General features: G+C 43.1%; 1 protein-coding gene across 1 annotated transcript in view; it reads right to left on the bottom strand.

The window, feature by feature from the left end:
• The window catches only part of aars2 (alanyl-tRNA synthetase 2, mitochondrial (putative)), a 45,936-nt gene that overhangs the window by 11,116 nt on the left and 12,320 nt on the right, over window positions 1-22,500 (bottom strand). The window contains exons 6-14 of the mRNA XM_028596831.1: window positions 16,947-17,091; window positions 14,316-14,461; window positions 12,066-12,174; window positions 11,316-11,354; window positions 8,287-8,401; window positions 6,422-6,549; window positions 2,970-3,108; window positions 1,748-1,917; window positions 1,210-1,323 (exon numbers count right to left, since the gene is read on the bottom strand). Coding sequence (XP_028452632.1) covers window positions 1,210-1,323; window positions 1,748-1,917; window positions 2,970-3,108; window positions 6,422-6,549; window positions 8,287-8,401; window positions 11,316-11,354; window positions 12,066-12,174; window positions 14,316-14,461; window positions 16,947-17,091 — 1,105 coding nt within the window. The remainder of the gene's footprint in view (window positions 1-1,209; window positions 1,324-1,747; window positions 1,918-2,969; window positions 3,109-6,421; window positions 6,550-8,286; window positions 8,402-11,315; window positions 11,355-12,065; window positions 12,175-14,315; window positions 14,462-16,946; window positions 17,092-22,500) is intronic.

The raw sequence follows: 22,500 nt of genomic DNA, 5'->3' as shown, positions 1-22,500 counted from the left end.
TATAAATTGATTGAAATGGGTATTGGAGGAAAAACATACAATATCATAAAATCTATGTATACAAACACCAAATGTTCAGTTAAAATTGGCCACCAACAAACATTTCTTTCCCCAAGAACGTGGAGTGAAACAGGGATGCTGCCTGTCCCCGACTCTGTTCAACATTTATATAAATTAATTGGCAAATCCCCTGGTATCACTCTGGGAGATACTGACATCAAATGTTTGTTATATGCTGATGATCTAGTCCTGCTGTCCCCTACAGAAGAAGGCCTACAACAACACCTGGACCTCCTGCACAGTTTCTGTTTCCTTTTACACCTACCAAGACACATCCCAAATAACGCCTGCTGAGCAGAACTAGGCCAATACCACCCCCCCAAATTACCATAGAAAAAATCATCAGATCCATCAAATTCTACAACCACCTGAAACAAGCGACCCCCATAGTTTCCACTACAAAGCACTACAATACCAAGAGAGAAACATAGTCAGCTAGCCCTGTCCCTCAGCTCTCAGAACCACAAGACACCCCTCCCCCCCAGCTCCCTAACAGCCCCCAGAACCTCAGGAGACCCGTGACAGGTCCCCTCTGTTTTAGGAACAATGCTCTGTTTCAGCACCACGGACAGGTCCCCTCTGTTTTAGGAACAATGCTCTGTTTCAGCACCACGGACAGGTCCCCTCTGTTTTAGGAACAATGCTCTGTTTCAGCACCATAGACAGTTTCCTCCGTTTTAGGAACAATGCTCTGTTTCAGCACCACGGACAGATCCCCTCTGTTTTAGGAACAATGCTCTGTTTCAGCACCACGGACAGATCCCCTCTGTTTTAGGAACAATGCTCTGTTTCAGCACCACGGACAGATCCCCTCTGTTTTAGGAACAATGCTCTGTTTCAGCACCACGGACAGGTACCCTCTGTTTTAGGAACAATGCTCTGTTTCAGCACCACGGACAGTTCTCTGTTCTAATAAGGCTCTGTTTCAGCACCATGGACAGGTCCCCCCAGGTAGGTACATGGCCAGGTAACATTCAAACAACAGAAACAAAACAACAAAGCATATACCAGAGCTATATGTCAGTGTTGGTTTCTTAGAGAAGAATAGAGACATAAAGCTCAGTCAGAACCACATAAATCCCTCAACACCTAAACAGAGCAGAGACTCCCCATGTGTCCCCCCCGAGAGGACAAAGACAGAGGCTCTACCTGGTCCAGGTGCAGCTGGACCTGGTCTCCGGTCTTCAGGCGGTCGGTGGCGGTCACCTGATGGAGCACGTACCCCCCCGCCAGGACCACGGCCTCCACAGGGAACAGGACGTCCTGAGACAGGCAATGTAGAATATAATCATGTTTCTGTTTTTACATTGTTTAAGTGATCGTTAAAAGACAAAATCATAATCTAAAATTTGATTTAATGCACATCCCTAATATGTAGAACAAAAAGACAAATATAGAGAGTAAATATTGATAGAAAAAACTAAACAAAAGAAAATTAAAATATCTAAATTACATACCTTCAAAACCATAAGAGAGTTTAAAAATAGTGTTTACATTTAAGGTTGGTTTGGCTTTTACTGTTTTCAAACTTTTGCTTTTTGAATGAATAAAAAAGGCCCCGGCAGCTAATCATCCCATGATGCACCTGTCCCCCTCTGAGCAGCTAGTCTTCCCATGATGCACCTGTCCCCCTCTGAGCAGCTAGTCTTCCCATGATGCACCTGTCCCCCTGTGAGTGTCAGCTGACCTGCAGTGTGTCCCGGGTGAAGTAGCCCAGGTCATGTGACTGCCCCCCCTGCTCCGAGTAGAAGCAGGTCTGATCCAGGATGACATCACAGCGCTGACCCTCCGAGACCTCCGACACCAGCGCCTGGCCGTCGTACAGCGCCACTACTGTCGCACTGCATGCTGGGAAAACTGCCACAAAAACAACCAGGATCACTGTCAGAACCATGGGGTTAATAAGTCAACGCCTGGCCGTTGGAGAGCGCCACTACTGTCGCACTGCATGCTGGGAAAACTCTCACATTTTCCAACGTTTTTTTTTGTTCTGGTACCGTACCGGCCCTGCTCCAGTCTGTTCTGGTACCGTATCGGCCCTGCTCCAGTCTGTTCTGGTACCGTATCGGTCCTGGTCCAGTCTGTTCTGGTAACGTATCGGCCCTGCTCCAGTCTGTTCTGGTAACGTATCGTATCGCCCTGCTCCAGTCTGTTCTGGTAACGTACCGTATCGGCCCTGCTCCAGTCTGTTCTGGTAACGTGCCGCATCGGTCCTGGTCCAGTCTGTTCTGGTAACGCATACCGTATCGGCCCTGGTCCAGTCTGTTCTGGTAACGTACCGTATCGGCCCTGGTCCAGTCTGTTCTGGTAACGTACCGTATCGGTCCTGGTCCAGTCTGTTCTGGTAACGTACCGTATCGGTCCTGGTCCAGTCTGTTCTGGTAACGCATCGCATCGGTCCTGGTCCAGTCTGTTCTGGTAACGCATCGTATCGGGTATTGGTCCAGTCTGTTCTGGTAACGTACCGTATCGGCCCTGCTCCAGTCTGTTCTGGTAACGTACCGTATCGGCCCTGCTCCAGTCTGTACTGATAACGTACCGTATCGGTCCTGGTCCAGTCTGTACTGGTAACGTACCGTATCGGTCCTGGTCCAGTCTGTTCTGGTAACGTACCGTATCGGTCCTGGTCCAGTCTGTTCTGGTAACGTACCGTATCGGCCCTGGTCCAGTCTGTACTGGTAACGTACCGTATCGGTCCTGGTCCAGTCTGTTCTGGTAACGTACCATATCGGTCCTGGTCCAGTCTGTTCTGGTAACGTACCGTATCGGTCCTGGTCCAGTCTGTTCTGGGAACGTACCGTATCGGTCCTGGTCCAGTCTGTTCTGGTAACGTACCATATCGGTCCTGGTCCAGTCTGTTCTGGTAACGTACCATATCGGTCCTGGTCCAGTCTGTTCTGGTAACGTACCGTATCGGTCCTGGTCCAGTCTGTACTGGTATTTCAGGCTGTCGTCGGTGTGAGGAACTCTGAGACGCTGCAGCTCTGCCAGGCTGAGGACGTCCAACGTCAGCGCCGACTGAACACCTGGCTGAGGGTCCGACTTCACCTGAGGGGACAGAGAGACAAATGTTTCATTACATCATCAAATCAAACAGTAAAAGCCCTCCAGCTGTCGGTTTCACAGGGAAAATAAAACGCAAGAAAATAGAGCATCTAACAATATCCCATAAAAGGGATCCCGTAAAGAAAGTGTTACAAAAAAGCATTAAAAGAACATTAAAGTGTCAAAAAACAACAACCTCCAGCTTTCTTTAAGTTCACACATTAAAAACTAAAACCTGTCAGAGAGAGTCTTCACCTTCTGGTTCTGTGAGACTAAAACCTGTCAGAGAGCGTCTTTACCTTCTGGTTCTCGGAGACTAAACCCTGTCAGAGAGAGTCTTTACCTTCTGGTTCTCTGAGACTAAAACCTGTCAGAGAGAGTCTTTACCTTCTGGTTCTATAGAGACTAAAACCTGTCAGAGAGAGTCTTTACCTTCTGGTTCTCTGAGACTAAAACCTGTCAAAGAGAGTCTTTACCGTCTGGTTCTCGGAGACTAAAACCAGTCAGAGAGAGTCTTTACCTTCTGGTTCTCTGAGACTAAAACCTGTCAGAAATAGTCTTTACCTCCTGGTTCTATAGAGACTAAAACCTGTCAGAGAGAGTCTTTACCTTCTGGTCTCGGAGACTAAAACCTGTCAGAGAGATTCTTTACCTTCTGGTTCTATATACACTAAAACCTGTCAGAGAGAGTCTTTACCTTCTGGTTCTCTGAGACTAAAACCTGTCAGAGAGAGTCTTTACCTTCTGGTTCTCGGAGACTAAAACCTGTCAGAAAGAGTCTTTACCTTCTGGTTCTCTGAGACTAAAACCTGTCAGAGAGTCTTTACCTTCTGGTTCTATAAGACTAAAACCTGTCAGAGAGAGAGTCTTTACCTTCTGGTTCTATAAGACTAAAACCTGTCAGAGAGCGTCTTTACCTTCTGGTTCTATAGACACTAAAACCTGTCAGAGAGAGAGTCTTTACCTTCTGGTTCTATAAGACTAAAACCTGTCAGAGAGAGTCTTTACCTTCTGGTTCTCTGAGACTAAAACCTGTCAGAAATAGTCTTTACCTCCTGGTTCTATAGAGACTAAAACCTGTCAGAGAGAGTCTTTACCTTCTGGTCTCGGAGACTAAAACCTGTCAGAGAGATTCTTTACCTTCTGGTTCTATAGAGACTAAAACCTGTCAGAGAGATTCTTTACCTTCTGGTTCTATAGAGACTAAAACCTGTCAGAGAGCATATTTACCTTCTGGTTCTATAGACACTAAAACCTGTCAGAGAGAGTCTTTACCTTCTGGTTCTCTGAGACTAAAACCTGTCAGAGAGAGTCTTTACCTTCTGGTTCTCGGAGACTAAAACCTGTCAGAGAGAGTCTTTACCTTCTGGTTCTCGGAGACTAACACCTGTCAGAGAGAGTCTTTACCTTCTGGTTCTCTGAGACTAAAACCTGTCAGAGAGAGTCTTTACCTTCTGGTTCTCGGAGACTAAAACCTGTCAGAGAGAGTCTTTACCTTCTGGTTCTCTGAGACTAAAACCTGTCAGAGAGTCTTTACCTTCTGGTTCTATAAGACGAAAACCTGTCAGAGAGAGTCTTTACCTTCTGGTTCTATAAGACTAAAACCTGTCAGAGAGAGTCTTTACCTTCTGGTTCTCTGAGACTAAAATCTGTCAGAGAGTCTTTACCTTTTGGTTCTATAGAGACTAACACCTGTCAGAGAGAGTCTTTACCTTCTGGTTCTCTGAGACTAAAACCTGTCAGAGAGAGTCTTTACCTTCTGGTTCTATAGAGACTGAAACCTGTCAGAGAGAGTCTTTACCTTCTGGTTCTCTGAGACTAAAACCTGTCAGAGAGAGTCTTAACCTTCTGGTTCTATAGAGACTAAAACCTGTCAGAGAGCGTCTTTACCTTCTGGTTCTCGGAGACTAAAACCTGTCAGAGAGAGTCTTTACCTTCTGGTTCTCTGAGACTAAACCCTGTCAGAGAGAGTCTTTACCTTCTGGTTCTATAGAGACTAAAACCTGTCAGAGAGCGTCTTTACCTTCTGGTTCTATAGACACTAAAACCTGTCAGTGAGAGTCTTTACCTTCTGATTCTCTGAGACTAAAACCTGTCAGAGAGTCTTTACCTTCTGGTTCTATAAGACTAAAACCTGTCAGAGAGAGAGTCTTTACCTTCTGGTTCTATAAGACTAAAACCTGTCAGAGAGATTCTTTACCTTCTGGTTCTCTGAGACTAAAACCTGTCAGAGAGAGTCTTTACCTTCTGGTTCTCTGAGACTAAAACCTGTCAGAGAGAGTCTTTACCTTCTGGTTCTCTGAGACTAAAACCTGTCAGAGAGTCTTTACCTTCTGGTTCTATAAGACTAAAACCTGTCAGAGAGAGAGTCTTTACCTTCTAGTTCTATAAGACTAAAACCTGTCAGAGAGAGTCTTTACCTTCTGGTTCTATAAGACTAAAACCTGTCAGAGAGCGTCTTTACCTTCTGGTTCTATAGACACTAAAACCTGTAAGAGAGTCTTTACCTTCTGGTTCTCTGAGACTAAAATCTGTCAGAGAGAGAGTCTTTACCTTCTGGTTCTATAAGACTAAAACCTGTCAGAGAGAGTCTTCACCTGTCAGAGAGTCTTTACCTTCTGGTTCTATAAGACTAAAACCTGTCAGAGAGAGAGTCTTTACCTTCTGGTTCTATAAGACTAAAACCTGTCAGAGAGAGTCTTTACCTTCTGGTTCTCTGAGACTAAAACCTGTCAGAGAGATTCTTTACCTTCTGGTTCTATAGAGACTAAAACCTGTCAAAGAGATTCTTTTCCTTCTCGTTCTATAGAGACTAAAACCTGTCAGAGAGATTCTTTACCTTCTGGTTCTATAGAGACTAAAACCTGTCAGAGAGATTCTTTACCTTCTCGTTCTATAGAGACTAAAAGCTGTCAGAGAGATTCTTTACCTTCTGGTTCTATAGAGACTAAAACCTGTCTTTACCTTCTGGAGAGATTCTTTACCTTCTGGTTCTATAGAGACTAAAACCTGTCAGAGAGACTAAAACCTGTCAGAGAGCGTCTTTACCTTCTGGTTCTATAGAGACTAAAACCTGTCAGAGAGAGTCTTTACCTTCTGGTTCTCTGAGACTAAAACCTGTCAGAGAGAGTCTTTACCTTCTGGTTCTATAGAGACTAAAACCTGTCAGAGAGAGTCTTTACCTTCTGGTTCTATAGAGACTAAAACCTGTCAGAGAGAGTCTTTACCTTCTGGTTCTATAGAGACTAAAACTTGTCAGAGAGAGTCTTTACCTTCTGGTTCTCTGAGACTAAAACCTGTCAGAGAGAGTCTTTACCTTCTGGTTCTGGGCAATGAGGCGGTCCAGCGCCGGGCGGTCCACCTGGACTCCTCGCTCCTCCAACATCAGGTCCACCAGGTCCAGAGGGAACCCCAGGTCCCTGTGCAGAGACCAGGCCACCGCGGCTGGAACACACACACACCCCGATATTATTAAACACACAAACATATATATTAACCAAACGAAGGAAATCAAAGGTCCAGGAGAAACAATAAAATAGTTTTCTTTAAAGTTTCCGTATTATTCTAATTTTCAGGTTCATAATTGTATTTGGGTTTCTACTAAAATATGTGTACATGCTTTAGTGTTCACTACTTTATTTTTCTCATAGTGTGCGTCAGAATATACCTGTATTCACCCTCCGTCTGAAGTACTCTGTTCAAGCCCTGTCTCTCTAAGACCCCCTCCTGAAAAAGCTCAGTCTGCTCTGATTGGTTGGCACTGAGTAGGAGGTATGGGGACCTAGTTCTGTGACCTTTATGGAGTTATTTTGATATAAGACTGGGATGACCACCCTTAGAACAGGTCCCACCTGTGGTTTAGTGCAGTCATCTCTGACTGTGATAGTCAGCTTCTACCATTGAAGTCTCTGATAGTTTCTCTACATGGTCTTATATCTTTGACTTTTTTGCCATTTTCAAAATGTTTTTTTTGCGCTGAATACAATGTTTTTATGCTCACTTCATCTGGTAGCTGGTTGTCATGGTTCCAGACTTAAAACTCTTTATATCAGTGGTTTCTGATAGCCTCGTGAGACCGTCCTGATCTGGCGAGCTCCAGTTTTCCACTCGCAGATCAGTCTGACATCTTGAGGCAGAGATTATTTGGAGCCGTTAGCCAAACGACCGGGCCAATCAGTGTTGGTTTTGAGGCGGGTTAGGTGGTGATAGACAGATGGTTTATCCAATCAGCTAACCAGTATTATCAGCCAGCGGTAGCCCTAATTCTGTTAGCCGCTCGCTAATGCTTTTTTTCTCTTGGATCCTTCTTTTGGAATATGGTCCGGGAACCTGAAATGGTGCCTTTTATTCCTAAATTCTCAAACAAACGGCAAATCTCCTTTACCGACATGTTGCTTGCATGCTGAGCTAACGAGCTATGCTTTGCCTGCAGCAGCAGGGGCGGGCTTGTGGTTGTATTTTCATATGCTTCGTGGATCTGATTGGTTGATTTGGCCCGTCTATCACTAACATAGGTGATAGACAGATGGTTCATCCAATCAAATAACCAGTATTCCGCCCCTTCCCAAAAGTTCTCCAACGGAAAGTTCCCAGATGGATATGCCGAGCAAATGCGTTTGAGCAGAAGTTATTAAGACTTTGACTAAAAGTTAAGATCAGAGGCTGTTGATGATAATCACAGACTGTCACAGTTCACTCAGGATTCTCTCTTGAAACCATTTCATTGTTTTTAAATGCTATAAAATTGAATAAGTGTTGGTTAGTCTGAGACGTAAGTTCAGCGTCTCCTTTAACTTCGGGTTTTCCTCCAACATCAAAACTCAAAATGAACACTTCTTCGACACATATTTCAAAGCTTTTTTAAAAACATTTTTGACAAGTTTTAATGTTTTTGTCGCTTTTTTTAAACACATTTATTGCCTTGCTTGAAGTGTTTTGAGGCTTTTGTCTTTTTTAAAGTTTTTGGCGCTATTTAAACATTTGAATACTTCTTGTAAAGAGCGTTGCATGGAACCATCCAGGTTATTTTTGGGCTCTTTGGTTGGAAGAAACCTAAATTTGTGATATTAGTCGCTTTCAATACAGGTCAGACTTGACCAAAGAGTTAACTGAATAACTCCCGGTGGCTGCAGCCTGAACAGGTGGCTGATGGGAGTTGTAGTAGCTTGGGGAGGCACTGACCAGGGAAGTCTCCATGTTTGTAGTCCTTTCTGTTGAGAGTGCGGAGGATCAGCCGGCTGCCCTGCTGCAGAGACGACAGGAAGTGAGCCTCGTTCTCGTTGATGACGTCCATGATCTGAAAGAGGTTTTACAGAACAGAAGGTCAGCACCAGAGGGAGCCTAGAAGTCTAGACCAGCCTGGAGGCAGCAAATGTAATAGCAGCCAGGGTCGTCTAGAAACTCTCCATTGGCTTGCAAGCTGGAAAAACCAAACTCTAGCCGGGCCAATCACATGGTGTATAGAGCGGGTGGGCGGGGCTTATAGCTGCTGCTGCTGCTGGTGAACGGAGGTCTTCAGGAAGACTTGGAGTTCAGCTTTTCTTTGAGAAAAGAACAAAGAATGGCTCTGAAGTCATTCTTAAAAAAGAGAGATGTGTTGGGAGTGTAAAGGTTGAATCTCTCAACAAGCCTTGCTCTGATTGGTTGTAGTGCTATCCTATTGGTGCAGAGGGAATCTGAAAGACAACCTTTTATCCCGCCCCTTAGATTGAGCCCTGCCAATGGGGAGTTCCCAGACCCAACATCTGGATGTGGGTCTGGCTAGTCAGGATATACAGTACCAGAGGTGCATATGTCACAAATAAAGAGGGGAGTCACCCTGCTTATTACAGCTACACTGGAGGATATTACACAGCTGTTCTGTCATCCTGCTCATTTTGGGGAACACAAACCATTAAGCTGAGGAGATATTTTGTCATTTTTATTAGTGACTGTGATGGTTAATTACTTCTTGGAACAATATGTTGTGAAAATAAAAGGAATACCAGTTTCAGGCAAGACCTTAAGGTTTGATTTAATGTAAGAATGAGCTATATATATATATAAATATATATATATATATATATATATATATATATATATATATATATATATATATATATATAAAATATACTCAATTAAAAAAATTAATCTAATTAATTACAGGCTTTGTAATTAATTAATCGAAATTAATCGCATTTTAATTCCATAAATATTTGACCTGACAACAGTGAGAAGTAATTTTTTTCACATGGATTTTTAGTATACCATTGAATAATGACTGAATACATAAGCTTAAGCAACACAATATTGTTTATTTTTGTTCAACCAAGTCCAGCAGACCAGTGCAATTTTGCCATTAAGTGTAGCAATAGCATATTTAGAAATATAGTACATTTCAGAAATTCAGGTAGCCTATAGGTAGGTAGACCTTCTGTAAACTATGTTTTTTTAAGTAAAACACAATACTTTCAAGTACATTCAGACGTAGTTACCCTGGTCCTTAAACCAGTCATCTGGTGGAGTGTAGGTTGGGTGTGGGTCCTTGTACTCGGAGTCGGGCTAACGTCCACGCTAGCTGCTAAATGTTTTGCGTCGAGGTGATACTTGAGGCTCGATGTGCTGCGGTGATATGAGGATTCCTTGTTGCATAGCTTGCACACAACCATGCTCTAATCGACGCCTCCATCCGTTCGTTTTTTATTACAAAATGTCCTCGGAGCCAACCAAAGTGGTCTCGTCAGCTTCTTCGTTCATGTTCACTGTGGTTTGTTGTTGTCTGAAGCATTGACATATATAAAGGTCTGAAGCATCGACGTATATAAAAGGTCTGAAGCATTGACGTATATAAAAGGTCTGAAGCATTGACGTATATAAAAGGTCTGAAGCATTGACATATATAAAAGGTCTGAAGCATTGACATATATAAAAGGTCTGAAGCATTGACGTATATAAAAGGTCTGAAGCATTGACGTATATAAAAGGTCTGAAGCATTGACGTATATAAAAGGTCTGAAGCATTGACATATATAAAAGGTCTGAAGCATTGACATATATAAAAGGTCTGAAGCATTGACATATATAAAAGGTCTGAAGCATTGACATATATAAAAGGTCTGAAGCATTGACATATATAAAAGGTTGAAGCATTATATAAAAGGTCTGAAGCATTGACATATATAAAAGGTCTGAAGCATTAAAAGGTCTGAAGCATTGTATATAAAAGGTCTGAAGCATTGACATATATAAAAGGTCTGAAGCATTGACGTATATAAAAGGTCTGAAGCATTGACGTATATAAAAGGTCTGAAGCATTGACATATATAAAAGGTCTGAAGCATTGACATATATAAAAGGTCTGAAGCATTGACATATATAAAAGGTCTGAAGCATTGACGTATATAAAAGGTCTGAAGCATTGACATATATAAAAGGTCTGAAGCATTGACGTATATAAAAGGTCTGAAGCATTGACATATATAAAAGGTCTGAAGCATTGACATATATAAAAGGTCTGAAGCATTGACGTATATATAAAAGGTCTGAAGCATTGACATATATAAAAGGTCTGAAGCATTGACATATATAAAAGGTCTGAAGCATTGACATATATAAAAGGTCTGAAGCATAGACATATATAAAAGGTCTGAAAGCATTAAAAGGACATATATAAAAGGTCTGAAGCATTGACGTATATAAAAGGTCTGAAGCATAGACATATATAAAAGGTCTGAAGCATTGACATATATAAAAGGTCTGAAGCATTGACGTATATAAAAGGTCTGAAGCATAGACATATATAAAAGGTCTGAAGCATTGACGTATATAAAAGGTCTGAAGCATAGACATATATAAAAGGTCTGAAGCATTGACGTATATAAAAGGTCTGAAGCCATGAACACTAGTTGGTGCTCCAGTATAATCGGTCCGCCGAAACTCATCCAGTGAGAAACGTCCCGCGGTGCAAAAATAAGTGTGATTAAAATGCGTAAAAAATGTTTAACGTTACTTTTTGTGTAATAAATTAACGCATTAAAGTCTGTAATTAATTAATCTTAATTAACGCGTTAAAGTCCCGGCTCTATATATATATATATATATATATATATATATATATATATATATATATATAAAAATAAATAAAAGACTTGGAGTTCTTGGAGAAAGTGTTCAAAGTGATCTGAGAGCAGCAGCAGCTGTCAATCAACTCCTGGGTCTGTGGCTGGACTCACCCTGTCTGACTCTCTGAGGAGCTCTGGATACACATCACCCTGGGAGGAAGGAAGGAAGGAAGGGAGGGAGGGAGGGAGGGAGGAAGGAAGGGAGGGAAGGAGGGAGGAAGGAAGGGAGGGAAGGAGGGAGGAAGGAAGGGAGGAGGGAGGGAGGGAGGAAGGAAGGGAGGGAAGGAGGGAGGAAGGAAGGAAGGGAGGGAGGGAGGGAGGGAGGGAGGGAGGGAGGGAGGGAGGGAGGAAGGAAGGGAGGGAGGGAGGGAGGGAGGAAGGAAGGGAGGAAGGAAGGAAGGAAAAAAACAGGTAAGAAAGAAAGAACAACAAAGACAGAAAGTAGGAATCATTTGTAGTCCGTCAAAACCAATGTAATAAATATCATGAATGTTTTCATATTGCTGTGTGTGTGTGTGTGTGTGTGTGTGTGTGTGTGTGTGTGTGTGTGTGTGTGTGTGTGTGTGTGTGTTGCTGTTTAACTATATTCGTGGGGTCCAAAAACCGGGAATACATTATACGTGTCTGGTCCGGACAGCTTTGTGGGGCCAAAATTCTGGACCCCCCAAGTTTAAAGGGCTGTTTGAGGGTTAGTTGATTAGGGTTAGAATTAGGTTATGGTTAAGGTTAGGCATTTAGTTGTGATGGTTAAGGTTAGGGTAAGGGGCTAGGGAATGCATTATGTCAATGACAAGTCCCCACAAATGCACTATATGTGTGTGTGTCTGTGTGTTCAGAGGGATTATGGCAAATGTATTTTACCAGTGTGTGTGTGACAGTAGGAACCAGGCTGGCCAGGGCTCCCTGAGGAGCCTGCAGGACCTCCACACAGAACCGGACCGCCCGCCGCAGAATCCTCCTCAACACCAACCTGACACACACACACACACACACACACACACACACACACACACACACACACACACACACACACACACACACACACACACACACACACACACACACACACACACACACACCCTCTTTTATATAGACCTTAGTGGTCCCCTAATACTGTATCTGAAGTCTCTTTTATATAGACCTTAATGGTCCCCTAATACTGTATCTGAAGTCTCTTTTATATAGACCTTAGTGGTCCCCTAATACTGTATCTGAAGTCTCTTTTATATAGACCTTAGTGGTCCCCTAATACTGTATCTGAAGTCTCTTTATATAGACCTTAGTGGTCCCTAATACTGTATCTGAAGTCTCTTTTATATAGACCTTAGTGGTCCCCTAATACTGTATCTGAAGTCTCTTTTATATAGACCTTAGTGGTCCCCTAATACTGTATCTGAAGTCTCTTTTATATAGACCTTAGTGGTCCCTAATACTGTATCTGAAGTCTCTTTTATATAGACCTTAGTGGTCCCCTAATACTGTATCTGAAGTCTCTTTTATATAGACCTTAGTGGTCCCCTAATACTGTATCTTAAGTCTCTTTTATATAGACCTTAGTGGTCCCTAATACTGTATCTGAAGTCTCTTTTTATATAGACCTTAGTGGTCCCTAATACTGTATCTGAAGTCTCTTTATATAGACCTTAGTGGTCCCTAATACTGTATCTGAAGTCTCTTTTATATAGACCTTAGTGGTCCCCTAATACTGTATCTGAAGTCTCTTTTATATAGACCTTAGTGGTCCCCTAATACTGTATCTGAAGTCTCTTTTATATAGACCTTAGTGGTCCCTAATACTGTATCTGAAGTCTCTTTTATATAGACCTTAGTGGTCCCCTAATACTGTATCTGAAGTCTCTTTTATATAGACCTTAGTGGTCCCCTAATACTGTATCTGAAGTCTCTTTTATATAGACCTTAGTGGTCCCTAATACTGTATCTGAAGTCTCTTTTATATAGACCTTAGTGGTCCCCTAATACTGTATCTGAAGTCTCTTTTATATAGACCTTAGTGGTCCCCTAATACTGTATCTGAAGTCTCTTTTATATAGGCCTTAGTGGTCCCCTAATACTGTATCTGAAGTCTCTTTTATATAGACCTTAGTGGTCTCCTAATACTGTATCTGAAGTCTCTTTTATATAGACCTTAGTGGTCCCCTAATACTGTATCTGAAGTCTCTTTCCCGAAATTCAGCGTTGGTGCAGAATTCCAGCCACTAGAGCCAGTCCCACAATGAGTTTCCTTAGGATGTGCCATTTCTGTGTCTGTAGCAATTGAGGAGGAGAGAGGGGGGGGGCAAGGTAGAGGGTGGGGGTGTGACCTTGACCAACTGCCACTTTGCTTGTTTGAAAGCCATGATGTCTCTCTCTCATGGGGGGGCCAAATTCTCTGGGCGGGCAAAGCAGAGAAAGGGGAGGTAACCTTGCTCCTTATGACCTCATAAGGAGAAGATTCCTGATTGGTCCATCTGAGCTTTCACTTTCTCAAAGGCAGAGCAGGATACCCAGGGCTCGGTTTACACCTATCACCATTTCTAGCCACTGGGGGACCATAGGCAGGCTGGGGGAACTCATATTAATGTTAAAAAACCTCATAAAGGGACATGTTCATGCCATGTTCATGCCATGAACATGGCATGAACATGGCATGAACATCCTAAGAAAATACATAAAATAATTGCACAGACAGAGACAGACCGACAGAGAGACAGACAGACCGAGAGACAGACAGACAGAGAGACAGACAGACAGACAGAGAGACAGACAGACAGAGAGACAGACAGACAGACAGACAGAGAGACAGACAGACAGACAGAGAGACAGACAGACAGGCACACAGAGAGACCGAGAGACCGAGAGACAGACAGACCGAGAGACAGACAGACAGAGAGACAGACAGACAGACAGAGAGACAGACAGACAGACAGAGAGACAGACAGACCGAGAGACAGACAGACAGACAGACAGAGAGACAGACAGTGAGACCGAAAGACAGAGAGACAGACAGAGAGACAGACAGACAGACAGAGAGACAGACAGACAGACAGACAGACAGACAGACAGACAGAGAGACAGACAGAGAGACAGACAGCTGATTGGAGGATGACTCACTCGGCCCCCGACATGCCCGGGTGGACTCCGTCAGCGATGCAGACTGACAGCGTGCGGAGGTGGTCGGCCACCACGCGGTACGCCATGTCCACGCTGTCCCGGTCTGCTGCACCCGTCCTGCCGCCGTACGGGCCCGCCCCCGACACCTGACACACACGTCACCATGACAACACCGCTGGAACAGCCACACTGGAATACTAGTACTAACACCACACTGTAATACTAGTACTGATACCACACTGTAATACTAGTACTAACACCACACTGTAATACTAGTACTGATACCACACTGTAATACTAGTACTGATACCACACTGTAATACTAGTACTGATACAACACTGTAATACTAGTACTAATACCACACTGTAATACTAGAACTAATACAACACTGTAATACTAGTACTGATACCACACTGTAATACTAGTACTAACACCACACTGTAATACTAGTACTAACACCACACTGTAATACTAGTACTAACACCACACTGTAATACTAGTACTAATACCACACTGTAATACTAGTACTAATACAACACTGTAATACTAGTACTAATACAACACTGTAATACTAGTACTGATACCACACTGTAATACTAGTACTAACACCACACTGTAATACTAGTACTAACACCACACTGTAATACTAGTACTAATACCACACTGTAATACTAGTACTAATACCACACTGTAATACTAGTACTAATACCACTGTAATACTAGTACTAACACCACACTGTAATACTAGTACTAATACCACACTGTAATACTAGTACTAATACCACACTGTAATACTAGTACTAATACCACACTGTAATACTAGTACTAATACCACACTGTAATACTAGTACTAATACCACTGTAATACTAGTACTAACACCACACTGTAATACTAGTACTAATACCACACTGTAATACTAGTACTACTACAACACTGTAATACTAGTACTAATACCACACTGTAATACTAGTACTACTACAACACTGTAATACTAGTACTAATACCACACTGTATAAATAGCCAGTTACAGTTAAAGTCCTGCAGTGAGAAGTTCCTTCAGTTACAGCTGTGTGTCTCATCAGGTCAGCTGACTGTAGCTGTTATACTGTCGGCTAGTTTACTTTAGAATCACACATCAGATTTATAAACTACATGGAACTAGTGACTAAAGTAACTAGTAACTAAAGTAACTAGTAACTAAAGCTGGAACAGATGAATGTAGTGGAGTAACTAAAGTAACTAGTAACTAAAGCTGGAACAGATGAATGTAGTGGAGTAACTAAAGTAACTAGTAACTAAAGCTGGAACAGATGAATGTAGCAGAGTAACTAAAGTAACTAGTAACTAAAGCTGTAACAGATGAATGTAGTGGAGTAACTAAAGTAACTAGTAACTAAAGCTGTAACAGATGAATGTAGTGAAGTAGTCCAGTATTTCTCTCTGAAATGTAGCGGAGTAGAAGTAGAAAGTAACATGAAAAGAAAAGACTCAAGTAAAGTACAAGTACCTCAGCATGTGGACTGAAGGAGAGTACTGGAGTAAATGTACTTAGTTACTTTCCACCACTGACCACATGTGTTATCTGGTTGATGGCGTGCAGCAGTGTTTTGTGTGTGTGTGTGTGTGTCTCTGTGTGTGTGTGTCTGTGTGTGTGTGTGTGTGTGTGTGTGTGTGTGTGTTTGTGTCTGTGTGTGTGTGTGTGTGTGTGTGTGTGTGTGTGTGTGTGTGTGTGTGTGTGTGTGTGTGTGTGTGTGTGTGTGTGTGTGTGTGTGTGTGTGTGTGTGTGTGTGTGTGTGTGTGTGTGTGTGTGTGTGTGTGTGTGTTACCTGGTGTATGGCATGCAGCAGTGTGTGTGTGTGTGTGTGTGTGTGTGTGTGTGTGTGTTACCTGGTGTATGGCGTGCAGCAGTGTGTGTGTGTGTGTGTGTGTGTGTGTGTGTGTGTGTTACCTGGTGTATGGCGTGCAGCAGTGTGTGTGTGTGTGTGTGTGTGTGTGTGTGTGTGTGTGTGTGTGTGTGTGTGTGTTACCTGGTGTATGGCGTGCAGCAGTGTGTGTGTGTGTGTGTGTGTGTGTGTGTGTGTGTGTGTGTGTGTTACCTGGTGTATGGCGTGCAGCAGTGTGTGTGTGTGTGTGTGTGTGTGTGTGTGTTACCTGGTGTATGGCGTGCAGCAGTGTGTGTGTGTGTGTGTGTGTGTGTGTGTGTGTGTGTGTGTGTGTGGTTGTGTGTATGTGTGTGTGTGTGTGTGTGTGTGTGTGTGTGTGTGTGTGTGTGTGTGTGTGTGTGTGTGCTACCTGGTGTATGGCGTGCAGCAGTGTGTTTGTGTGTGTGTGTGTGTGTGTGTGTGTTACCTGGTGTATGGCGTGCAGTGTGTGTGTGTGTGTGTGTGTGTGTGTGTGTGTGTGTTACCTGGTGTATGGCGTGCAGCAGTGTGTGTGTGTGTGTGTGTGTGTGTGTGTGTGTACCTGGTGTATGGCGTGCAGCAGTGTGTGTGTGTGTGTGTGTGTGTGTGTGTGTGTGTGTGTGTGTGTGTGTGTGTGTGTGTTACCTGGTGTATGGCGTGCAGCAGTGTGTGTGTGTGTGTGTGTGTGTGTGTGTGTGTGTGTGTGTGTGTGTGTGTGTGTGTGTTACCTGGTGTATGGCGTGCAGCAGTGGGGTGAACAGGTCCGTGTCGTAGTTGGAGCGTTTCCCCTGCAGGACGCTGACCAGTCTCTCCAGTCCCATCCCAGTGTCCACGCTGGACCGGGGCAGCACACGCAGACTCTGGTCCCCCTCCCTGACACAACACAACACACTGTTACACTAACACAACACACGGTTACACTAACACTACACACTGTTACACTAACACTACACACTGTTACACTAACACTACACACTGTTACACTAACACAACACACAGCTGTTACACTAACACAACACACAGCTGTTACACTGACACAACACACTGCTGTTACACTGACACAACACAGCTGTTACACTAACACAACACACAGCTGTTACACTGACACAACACACAGCTGTTACACTGACACAACACACAGCTGTTACACTAACACAACACAGCTGTTACACTAACAACACACAGCTGTTACACTGACACAACACACAGCTGTTACACTGACACAACACACAGCTGTTACACTAACACAATACACAGCTGTTACACTAACAAAACACACAGCTGTTACACTGACACAACACTGTTACACTAACACAACACACAGTTACACTAACACAACACAGCTGTTACACCAACACAACACACAGCTGTTACACTGACACAACACTGTTACACTAACACAACACACTGTTACACTGACACAACACACAGCTGTTACACTAACACAACACACTGTTACACTAACACAACACACAGCTGTTACACTGACACAACACTGTTACACTAACACAACACACTGTTACACTGACACAACACAGCTGTTACACTGACACAACACACAGCTGTTACACTGACACAACACACAGCTGTTACACTGACACAACACACAGCTGTTACACTTACACAACACAGCTGTTACACTAACACAACACACAGCTGTTACACTGACACAACACTGTTACACTAACACAACACACTGTTACACTGACACAACACACAGCTGTTACACTAACACAACACACTGTTACACTAACACAACACACAGCTGTTACACTGACACAACACTGTTACACTAACACAACACACTGTTACACTGACACAACACAGCTGTTACACTGACACAACACACAGCTGTTACACTGACACAACACACAGCTGTTACACTGACACAACACACAGCTGTTACACTTACACAACACAGCTGTTACACTAACACAACACACAGCTGTTACACTGACACAACACTGTTACACTAACACAACACACTGTTACACTAACACAACACAGCTGTTACACTAACACAACACACAGCTGTTACACTAACACAACACACTGTTACACTAACACAACACACTGTTACACTGACACAACACACAGCTGTTACACTAACACAACACACAGCTGTTACACTAACACAATACACAGCTGTTACACTGACACAACACTGTTACACTAACACAACACACAGCTGTTACACTGACACAACACACAGCTGTTACACTGACACAACAGCTGTTACACTAACACAACAAAGAGCTGTTAAACTAACACAACACACAGCTGTTACACTGACACAACACACAGCTGTTACACTAACACAATACACAGCTGTTACACTGACACTACACACTGTTACACTAACACTACACACTGTTACACTAATACAACACACTGTTACACTAACACTACACACTGTTACACTAACACTACACACTGTTACACTAACACAACACACTGTTACACTAACACAACACACAGCTGTTACACTGACACAACACACAGCTGTTACACTAACACAACACAGCTGTTACACTAACACAACACACAGCTGTTACACTGACACAACACACTGCTGTTACACTGACACAACACAGCTGTTACACTAACACAACACACAGCTGTTACACTGACACAACACACAGCTGTTACACTGACACAACACACAGCTGTTACACTAACACAACACAGCTGTTACACTAACACAACACAGCTGTTACACTAACACAACACACAGCTGTTACACTGACACAACACACAGCTGTTACACTGACACAACACACAGCTGTTACACTAACACAATACACAGCTGTTACACTAACACAACACACAGCTGTTACACTGACACAACACTGTTACACTAACACAACACACAGTTACACTAACACAACACACTGTTACACTAACACAACACACAGCTGTTACACTAACACAACACACAGCTGTTACACTGACACAACACTGTTACACTAACACAACACACTGTTACACTAACACAACACACAGCTGTTACACTGACACAACACTGTTACACTAACACAACACACTGTTACACTAACACAACACAGCTGTTACACTAACACAACACACTGTTACACTGACACAACACAGCTGTTACACTGACACAACACACAGCTGTTACACTGACACAACACACAGCTGTTACACTGACACAACACACAGCTGTTACACTGACACAACACTGTTACACTAACACAACACACTGTTACACTAACACAACACAGCTGTTACACTAACACAACACACAGCTGTTACACTAACACAACACACTGTTACACTGACACAACACACAGCTGTTACACTAACACAATACACAGCTGTTACACTGACACAACGCTGTTACACTAACACAACACACAGCTGTTACACTGACACAACATACAGCTGTTACACTGACACAACAAACAGCTGTTACAGTAACACAACAAACAGCTGTTAAACTAACACAACACACAGCTGTTACACTGACACAACACACAGCTGTTACACTAACACAACACACAGCTGTTACACTGACACAACACTGTTACACTAACACAACACACAGTTACACTAACACAACACAGCTGTTACACCAACACAACACACAGCTGTTACACCAACACAACACTGTTACACTGACACAACACTGTTACACTAACACAACACACAGCTGTTACACTGACACAACACTGCTACACTAACACAACACAGCTGTTACACTAACACAACACAGCTGTTACACTAACACAACACACTGTTACACTGACACAACACAGCTGTTACACTGACACAACACACAGCTGTTACACTGACACAACACACAGCTGTTACACTAACACAACACAACACAGCTGTTACACTAACACAACACACAGCTGTTACACTGACACAACACACAGCTGTTACACTAACACAACACACAGCTGTTACACTAACACAACACACAGCTGTTACACTAACACAACACACAGCTGTTACACTGACACAACACACAGCTGTTACACTAACACAATACACAGCTGTTACACTGACACAACACTGTTACACTAACACAACACACAGCTGTTACACTGACACAACACACAGCTGTTACACTAACACAATACACAGCTGTTACACTGACACAACACAGCTGTTACACTAACACAACACACAGCTGTTACACTGACACAACACTGTTACACTAACACAACACACTGTTACACTAACACAACACAGCTGTTACACTAACACAACACACAGCTGTTACACTGACACAACACTGTTACACTAACACAACACACTGTTACACTAACACAACACACAGCTGTTACACCGACACAACACACAGCTGTTACACTGACACAACACACAGCTGTTACACTAACACAACACTGTTACACTGACACAACACAGCTGTTACACTAACACAACACACAGCTGTTACACTAACACAACACACTGTTACACTAACACAACACACAGCTGTTACACTGACACAACACAGCTGTTACACTAACACAACACACAGCTGTTACACTAACACAACACACTGTTACACTGACACAACACACAGCTGTTACACTGACACAACAAAACTGTTACACTAACACAACACAGCTGTTACACTAACACAATACACAGCTGTTACACTGACACAACACTGTTACACTAACACAACACAGAGCTGTTACATTGACACAACACACTGTTACACTAACACAACACACAGCTGTTACACTGACACAACACTGTTACACTAACACACAGCTGTTACACTAACACAACACACAGCTGTTACACTGACACAACACACAGCTGTTACACTGACACAACAAAACTGTTACACTGACACAACAAAACTGTTACACTGACACAACACACTGTTACACTAACAACACAACTGTTACACTAACACAAAACACTGTTACACTGACACAACACACAGCTGTTACACTGACACAACACACAGCTGTTACACTGACACAACACACAGCTGTTACACTGAGACAACACACAGCTGTTACACTAACACAACACACAGCTGTTACACTGACACAACACAGCTGTTACACTAACACAACACAGCTGTTACACTAACACAACACACTGTTACACTGACACAACACAGCTGTTACACTAACACAACACAGCTGTTACACTGACACAACACAGCTGTTACACTAACACAACACACTGTTACACTGACACAACACAGCTGTTACACTAACACAACACAGCTGTTACACTGACACAACACAGCTGTTACACTGACACAACACTGTTACACTAACAACACACAGCTGTTACACTGACACAACAAAACTGTTACACTAACACAACACACTGTTACACTGACACAACACATCTGTTACACTAACACAACACAGCTGTTACACTGACACAACACACAGCTGTTACACTGACAGAACACACAGCTGTTACACTGAGACAACACACAGCTGTTACACTAACAACACACGGTTACACTGACACAACACAGCTGTTACACTAACACAACACAGCTGTTACACTAACACAACACAGCTGTTACACTGACACAACACAGCTGTTACACTAACACAACACAGCTGTTACACTGACACAACACACAGCTGTTACACTGACACAACACACAGCTGTTACACTGACACAACACTGTTACACTAACAACACACAGCTGTTACACTGACACAACAAAACTGTTACACTGACACAACACAGCTGTTACACTAACACAACACAGCTGTTACACTAACACAACACAGCTGTTACACTGACACAACAAAACTGTTACACTAACACAACACAGCTGTTACACTGACACAACACAGCTGTTACACTGACATAACACAATTGTGTGTGTCTCTCTCTGTGTACCTGTGTGTGTGTGTGTTTGTGTGTGTGTGACTGTGTGTGTCTATTTATGTGTGTGTGTGTCTGTGTGTGTCTCTTTTTGTGTGTGTGTGTGTGTGTGTGTGTGTGTGTGTGTGTGTGTGTGTGTGTGTGTGTGTGACTGTGTGTGTCTCTCTATGTGTTTGTGTGTGTGTGACTATGTGTGTCTCTCTATGTGTGTGTGTGTGTCTGTGTGAGTGTGTGTGTGTGTGTGTGTCTGTGTGTGTGTGTGTGTGTGTGTGTGTCTGTGTCTGTGTGTGTCTCTCTGTGTGTGTGTGTGTGTGTGTGTGTGTGTGTGTGTCTATGTGTGTGTGTGTGTGTGCGTGAGTGTGTGTGTGTGTGTGTGTGTGTGTGTGTGTGTGTGTGTGTGTGACTGTGTGTGTCTCTGTGTGTGTGTGTGTGTGTGTG

Source organism: Perca flavescens, chromosome 2, assembly GCF_004354835.1.
Source record: "Perca flavescens isolate YP-PL-M2 chromosome 2, PFLA_1.0, whole genome shotgun sequence".
In the NCBI taxonomy this organism is placed as follows: domain Eukaryota; kingdom Metazoa; phylum Chordata; class Actinopteri; order Perciformes; family Percidae; genus Perca; species Perca flavescens.
This window is presented reverse-complemented; position numbering and strand designations above follow the sequence as displayed.